This window comes from Chanos chanos, chromosome 2, assembly GCF_902362185.1.
Source record: "Chanos chanos chromosome 2, fChaCha1.1, whole genome shotgun sequence".
NCBI classification, from domain to species: domain Eukaryota; kingdom Metazoa; phylum Chordata; class Actinopteri; order Gonorynchiformes; family Chanidae; genus Chanos; species Chanos chanos.
The window spans coordinates 35,888,256-35,896,137 of NC_044496.1; the positions used below are offsets into that span (position 1 = coordinate 35,888,256).

General features: G+C 40.4%; 2 protein-coding genes across 2 annotated transcripts; both read right to left on the bottom strand.

The window, feature by feature from the left end:
• Positions 1 to 431: 431 nt before the first annotated feature.
• cox5aa (cytochrome c oxidase subunit 5Aa) lies at positions 432 to 3,742 on the bottom strand. The gene is made up of 5 exons (XM_030765009.1): positions 3,615 to 3,742; positions 2,057 to 2,173; positions 1,395 to 1,516; positions 892 to 1,020; positions 432 to 598 (listed from the first exon to the last, which is right to left on the bottom strand). The coding sequence occupies exons 1-4, from the start codon at positions 3,685 to 3,687 to the stop codon at positions 907 to 909; spliced, it is 426 nt and encodes a 141-aa protein (XP_030620869.1). The 5' UTR covers positions 3,688 to 3,742; the 3' UTR covers positions 432 to 598; positions 892 to 906.
• An 873-nt stretch (positions 3,743 to 4,615) lies between these two features.
• rpp25a (ribonuclease P/MRP subunit p25, a) lies at positions 4,616 to 6,077 on the bottom strand. Its single transcript, XM_030765293.1, has 2 exons — positions 6,031 to 6,077; positions 4,616 to 5,171 (listed from the first exon to the last, which is right to left on the bottom strand). Exons 1-2 carry the CDS (start codon positions 6,075 to 6,077, stop codon positions 4,616 to 4,618), a joined length of 603 nt encoding a protein of 200 aa, XP_030621153.1.
• Positions 6,078 to 7,882: the final 1,805 nt, after the last annotated feature.

Sequence of the window (7,882 nt, forward strand, 5' to 3'; positions counted from 1 at the left end):
CAAATAAGTAGAAACCTGAATCAGCACCCAGATTTAAGTTCATTTAATTTTTCATGTAAATCATGTTGCAGATCCATGAGTTGTCAATAGAAGCGAATGACATGCTTCGACTAAAACAATACTTGGGTTTTTCTTCAGATACAGCTTTTCACGTATCCGTCGTTATTTTTAATCCAAGCAAACTTGATTTGGCTAAAATGTGTAAACGCAACAAGTTATCAACCTCAGATACCGCAGTGAACTGTGCCCTCTAGTGGAGTCCCCGTCTGCACAGTCAGAACCGTGGTAAACGTGCTTGTAATTTGGGTGATTATAAAGCCTGCCAGCTTTTCAATAATACCTATAAAGACCTAAGTGTTTAATGTAATCTTTAGAATAAAAGGACAATGAAGGCAATAAAGAGTCAAAAGGAAACACATTAATACCAAAGAATCAGTAAAGATATATCTCCCTTTATTAGGTTCATCAATATTTTACAAGCAAAAGAACATAATAAAGGCCAATTAAATATTACACAAATATAATGACATGAGGCAGAGACTTCGGTTACAGTGGACCACTCAGTCCCAACAATGTTAGCAGTCCTGCGGATGACTTCCTGAGAAAGAGAAAAAGGGGGAGATTTTTGCTTAAGTTTAGCTATTTCAAAAGTTTACTTTTAATGCATAGGTAAAAATCACATGACAGACAGAATAATGTCCACTTCCTACAAGCATTTTATTGAAGCAACTCCTGAAACGGTGACTCAGTGTCTATCCAGATGCACACAAACGCACAAATCAATCAGTCTCTCTGTTCATTCAAAATGAACAAAATGCAAGAGATACTTCCTTGAACATGCACACAGGCAAGAAAGTCCATTAGAATCTGACTTTGTGGGCGAAAACTCACCTGTATAGTGGACGTCTATACTTTGTCAATGCCAAGTTCTTCAGGTGTGGGGATACCCAGCTCGGTAAGGGTTGGTCGAAGTTCCTGTATTACGTAAGGGTAGATATCTTTGTGTGGGCCAGATTTGTCCTATATCAAAACACAGGAGCACAGGGTAATTTAAAGATAACACGACAGTCAATAGGAAACAGCTGGACCACCTCACAGTCCTCCACCATCTCAGACGTCAATGCGAGTTTTACAGCAGGTTGATGTTTTTTTTTAAATATCACAGATCATCTCATGGAAAGATGACCAATAAGGATGTACTGTATAACACCCTCACAGCCTTAGATAGACATACTGTTAGATGGCAATTTGAGAAAGTTTGTTCAGAGAAGCTTGTAGTTGTTCCCATTTAACAAATAAATTGAAATAATGGAAAAAAGGCTAAAACGCAGCCCTTGAACGTGTCAGCCGTGATGCTGCGCATGTGTAGTTTATTACCAACGTGTCACGCTCACCTTGACAGCCTCAAGAATGCGAATAGCACTGGCCAAATCGTTTAACCTCCGACAAGCTCTCAGGGCTGCATCAAGGATTTTTGGCTCTGGTACCAAGTCATAACCAATCAGAGTGTTCATGCCTGACACACAGAACAGAGACCAAACAGAGCGTGTGAACAGTGTGGCCCTACTGTACAAACTGATCTGTGTTGTCCTGATGCTACAGTGATCATTCCATCTCTAATAATTAAATACCCATGGGCAGGTTCCATTTTCGTATGTTTGTAACAAAAATGTAACACAGTTCATTCAAATATACAATCTTCTTTAGACAACCCAGCCCTGGCCACTTCTAACATCATTTGAAATCCAATATTCTGTTGAAAGAACAAAAACAAAACAAAACAAAAACAAAAAGTAGTATTGTTGGAACTTGGTGTTGGTGATACATCAAATGTCATGGGGCAAAAAAGACCAAAAAGAACATTTCAAAATCAGAGCTCTACTCATTAAATGATAACAGCAACAGTTTCCACAAAAAATGTACCTACTTGACTTAAATGAACAAAAGTCTGAAGTATTACAAGTCACTGTTGCTTAACTAGCAATAACATTACAGATATACACACCACGTCAAAATTGGACCAAACACTAACAACCTCTTATTACCCCAAACTCACCTTTCCTCAGCTCCCAAGCATCGATGTCTGGTTTATTGAAATAGGTGATCCAGCGGGCATCAAACTCCTCATCAGTCTCCTGTTTGCCATGTGAGTAGCAGCGGGCAGCTAGAGGAGCTGATAAAGAAAACACACCAGAGGTCACCACTGAGAGCGCAATCAAAGAGCACCAAGCTAACAGCAATCTCAGATTATTAATTATCAAACCCTAGAGGTTACTTTTTCCTGTGAATAGTACATGTTCATGACATCTATAAGGTAACCAATTGTAATTAAATGACTATTCTCCTGTAGGAGGAAATAAAAAGCAACCTAAGACGAATCTTCAGATTGCTCTTGCTGAAACAGATTAAAAGTGAAAAATAAATAAATAGATTGAATCAAACTGATCTTGTATGAGACATATCTGGCGAAATAATGGAGGTGTCAAGTCATTGTTATGCTACAGTGACATGTAGTGTTACTGCATGTCTCTCAAGGGTACCTATTACCCTCATTACTTCACGGAAAGGTGGCATGCTCGTTCCTGTTTTTACCTGGAGCTCTGCCAATGATCCTGCATGACCTGAAACAGTTTATGGTACGGCAAGACACTTACAATAACGTCTTGCAAGCTGCCCGCCTCCAATTCTACAAGAGGGTTTGCATACATGTATAATACTTGTAATCTACTTTTTTTTTTTTTTTTTACCCATACCTGAAATACAGTGATCGGTCATTGGTACAACTGTCAACTACCGTACCTGAATACTGTTACCCGGGGCGAGCACTGAATTTTGAAAAGCTGTCAAGTAATCACCAACCTATGGCTTGTGATGGTGACCTAGCTTAAAACAGACAATGTTCTCATTGTTTATCGCTACAGAGACGGCTCCTAATCTATACCGCTTTGACAGGCGAAGTAGGCTCCTTATCCCATAAAGGTTACTCTTCTGTGCACGTAGACTCACAACACTGACACAGGCATGCTAGCAAGCTCGCTCGCTAATACTTATTACCTGTTTCTTACTCAGGACACGACTTGCCTTGAAAACTTGCTGGCTGACTGACTGAGGCAAAGTGTTCAACGAGGTGGACTGACATAAATGTACAAATAATGTAATTTCACTTCGGAAGCAGCCTTGGTACATAACAGAAATCACTTCTCAGCAGCACGGAAGCTAATGTATTCGGTTAGCACATAGCAGGCCTCTGAGCCTCTTTCTAGTGGGTCATTGCAAGGACACTGATCAAAATTCACAGATACTCACGCCTGATATTACCTAAAACAAAACATTCTAACTTGCAGCAAGGAATGACAGGATGTCCTCCGTCAGTAAGTCTTAACAGGAATTATGCAGACGTCTGTGGAATAATGTAACCGGCGATTCAGCGACCACCCGGGCTGTAAAAGTGTGGCTAGCCTAATTAGCCTAGGCAACTGCTATGAAGCTAGTCTGCCTTAGATGCTCCTTCAGCGAACTTAGCATTAAAGCTAATCTTAATGGTACCGTTTCATATCAAACCAAATTTCTAAGCGTAATGAATAAAATCAACATGTCAAAATACATGTAATTACCTGCATACTGTGGTGGCGATCGTGTTAAACTCCGGGCACCGGAGACTGAAAGTCGAAGAGCGGCTCGGAACATGGTGTTGAACAGCCAGCTGTACGTGTGGTGACTACTGCGGGGCTGAAAGGAAAAGCCTGCTTGAGAGTGTAGCTATGCTAGCTCTGCTAATGTGTAACGACTGGCTACACGCATGCGCCAAACCTTACGTTCTTTGGATTTGGAGTGTATCCAAACAGTTTGATGGCTTTGATTTATTAATGGAAGTACCCGAATCTGTAGCGAATGTTGATTGTTGGAAAAAACTGTCACAGCACAATAATGATCACAATTACTTCCTTTACCCTATGTTATATTACCTCTACATTATCAATGACTGTGTCTCATCTAATATAACTTGATTTATTGTATTGTGCAGTGGCATTTAATAAAATTTAATAAGGATGAGCTTGAGAGCATTTGTTACAAGTTCTTCACCTTCGGAACGACATCTGTCACTGCTAATAAATCAGCCCTTTGGCGTGCAGGGCACCTAGGATTACATTATAACGTGTTTAAACGATATTCTCCAACGTTAGAAAATCACGGCACCAAAACAAAACATTTATTGATTAATTTGTTGAGATGTTACAAGTCTTCAATTAAGGAAATACAGTTGATATGTTTTACACATATCCGTTTAAATCCAGCAGGGGGCAGTACTGTACAGCGTGTTGAGACTCTCGGCTTCTATAAGAAAAAAGCAAAGAAATCAACGATTCAGCTTCATGTACTCAGAGGTGGAGAGTCGAACTCATTAACTTTTCGTTTCAATGCACGTAAGTCTACTGTAAATTTTGTAAAGTGAGGTAGATCAAAAGTTGTCATTATAAACAGTGGAATAACAATGAAAGTAACAAGCAGTAATTATTTTCCCTGTTTGTGTAAACGAATAGTCCTCAGTCATATGTTGTGAGCTAATCAACTTCATTGCCCGCTGCTCAAACCTCTTTCACTGTAGGGAATTAAATTACGGAGCAGTGTGTTTGTCCTCCTCTAGGCAGGCTCTTTTAGAGGTGGACAAAACTACAGGTGAGTAACAACTCCAGTGTCTCTTTCCCAGGTCTAGTGGGGTATTGTCTTCATCCTTTTCCTTTGTTTGAGAGAACAGGTCATCTGGGGGCTGGTATCCTGGCTCCTGGGGATCTAGTGGATTTTTGGAGAGGAGGATAGAGATGGAAGGAACAGTCCTGTTTATAGTTGTCTGTGTTCTGCAGCCCTCCTGACTCTCCCATACCTCTCTCACAGTCCTGTACTGGATCTTGGATACTTGGTGCAAACCCAGCACTTTACGTTTCATGATCTCAGCACAGGTAATGGTTTTAGTGATGGCTCGACCCGAGCCAGTGAACAGAACTTGTGACACCACAGACTGGCCACCCTCTCCTTGTATCCGGGACATGGCAAAGCCCAGTAGGTTTCGGATTTTGCTGCCTTCCTTCACACGCATCTCTAGCACCCCTGGTCCCTGCCCTGGGACCGGAAAGGGGCTAGATTCCTCTATGGAGCTCACTTTCCTGGGTCCACTTTGAAAGGTTTTGAGAGGGTTTGAGGTTTTGAGAGAAGAGGAAACCTGAGCAGTTGAACCTGCTGCATGCTGTTGGATTTCTGGAACAAAACTACTGCATCTATAAGACTGCGCACTGACGCAAGCCTGTCCCTCACTAGGACAGAACATTCTCAGATTCTTTTATGTAAAAGATCTTTTTCTTCGACCAAAATTACAAAATCTCTCCTCTAAAATTCAGCACGAGCCAGCTGAACCCTGACCTGCAGACAGGATGCTTTGCAGATGCTTGCCTCTGTATCCCAAGTCTCATTCCTCAACAATTTCCAAGACTGTCAGTTGTTGAAAGCTAAGACCACCGGAGACTGTTCATTTTCTAAATTAATAGTTTTGTAAATGATTGGTTCAGAGTCAACTTGAAAATAGCATGTGTGAAATGAACAAATTGAACAAAGGCAGGAATATGCTGACTGTCAGCACTTTTTCACAGCCCGGGCTGCCATTGACAGATATTTCACTTTTCATTGGGAGAAACCTGAGCTGACAGAAACAGGAGGGAGAAAGAATAATGGATATTAGACAGAGAGCAGCTGGCTATGTTTTTTTTCCCGTTAAGTTGATACAGTTAATTCAGTCATAAATGAATGTATTAAAACTTTGAAAATCATGTTTGAATAACAACATGTGATGTATATCCAACTATCACAATGAGTTATAACATTCAAACTCAACAAACAAGCAAATTCTAATGCCACACTTACAAAGGAAAAAGGGAAGCTGGCAATGCTTCTTTGTATGTGAGTGCTTCGTCCAAGAGGGTAAGTGGAGAAGTTGCTCTGCAGACAGAAGTTTAAATCCAAAATCGAGATCTTTCTCACTTTGCGCTTGCATTTGAATGGTTTACCACAGCATTGATCTCTGCCATTATCGCTAATGCCACACAACAGCTCCCATGTGCTCTGTCTCTGTTAGGGACAAATGTCATCCAGCACAGCAAGTCAGACTAGCAACTGAGGGGTTGTAAGGAATGGGGATAGAGAGTGAGGGAGGGAGAGAGGAGAAATCCCTTAAAGGAACATGCATCACAATACTCAGTTAGAGACGCATTATTAAAATCCCTATTAAATGTGAGGAACAGGCATTGATTAAACTGCTGCAGTATGTGTGTGTGTCTGATTAACATGTGTGACTGATTAAGCCTCAGAGTTTAAATGAAGATGCAGTGAGGCATGGAAGTACAATAGAGCCACAACACAATGTCTCAAAAATCCCCTTTATGCACCTCCTTGCCTTCTCACAGTGAGACATCCATGGCACATCACTCACATTAAACACCTACAAATGGCAAGGATTAAAAAAAAAAAAAAGATTGAATTGTTGAATTTACGCATATAAGTACTGGACAGATAGATCTGAATTCCAACAACAACAAAAAATAAGTTATCAAAACAAAACAAAAGATCATTCACACATGCAAACGGTTCGGAAAACAAAATTAGGGCATTACATTATGCAAGCTGGACTGACTGTGTCAGATTGTCCGTTCTGTTCACTCTGTCTCTGTGTCGTCTATTGCTGCTACAGCCGTATGGTCTGTGTGGGGTTTGGACCTTGAGGCTATCATTTCTCTCTGAGAAGAGTAGGGCTTTGGATTCCGTGTTTCTGCTCCACAAAACTCCCAGCCTGACTCCCAGAGAAAACAGCCCATTCAGCCTGTAGTGACAGACTGGGCAGAACATGAGTCATTTGGGCAGTAGTGGGAATATAACAGGATGTAATTTAGCAGTTCCCCATCACAGTCATTTGATGTGTTAAACCTAATGTGCTGGAGCATATAGATGCATAATAAGCAAAATTCCTTTGACTGAACTAGTCATGGTGGCAAAGCATTTGCCCTTCAAGTTCTTTATATAACTCTCCAGCAACATTTTCTATGTAAAGCACCACAGCGGCAGATAAAAGCAAACTGTGAGAATTTAACAATTACTGTTTCAATGTCTTTATCAAGTGCCACAGACAAGAGACATTATTTCTGCTGTTATCTGCCAGCCAACAGAAGCCCAGCTGCAGGCTCTCTTATGGATTCGTCTAGAAGTTTTATTAATTTAATTAAGAGGAAATTAAGTCTCAAAGGAGAGCAGTGCACATTGCAACACCCCAGGGAAATTAAGTCAGAACCGAGCTCCTTTAATGGTATGACTCAATTGAAAATCATCTGTGAAAACTCCTTTAACGGCAGGCGTTTTAGTTTCAAAGGTAAAGAACATGAAGTTCTGTTTTTCCCCCCTGATCTATCCCTTTAAATGATCTGTATGATATACACAGTGTTATATCCAAATATCCAGCATCTACTATGTGAAAAGAGGAGACATGCAACATATCTTCATGATATATGTTCAAAAGATAAAAGAATGTTCTCCAAAATATCCAGATTTTTCAGAGCTTGGGTTACTAACAAAAAAAGTGTGCAAAACCAGAAATCATATTTGAGTTATTTGCCAGGTGAAACTGGAAAAAAAAGTTATTTATGTCTTATTTCCACTATGTAATTTCCTTTCAGGAAATCTTTGAATACATTTTGCTGATGGATTCAAAAACGTTAAAAGAAGAGTTTAATGAGGTTTGCTGAGCCATAATCTACACTGGTCAGGCATTTGTCAGAACCAAGCCTGGAGGCAGCGTTTTGAAAGCAAGGTAATAACCAAGCTCAGAATGAGACACAAAACAAGG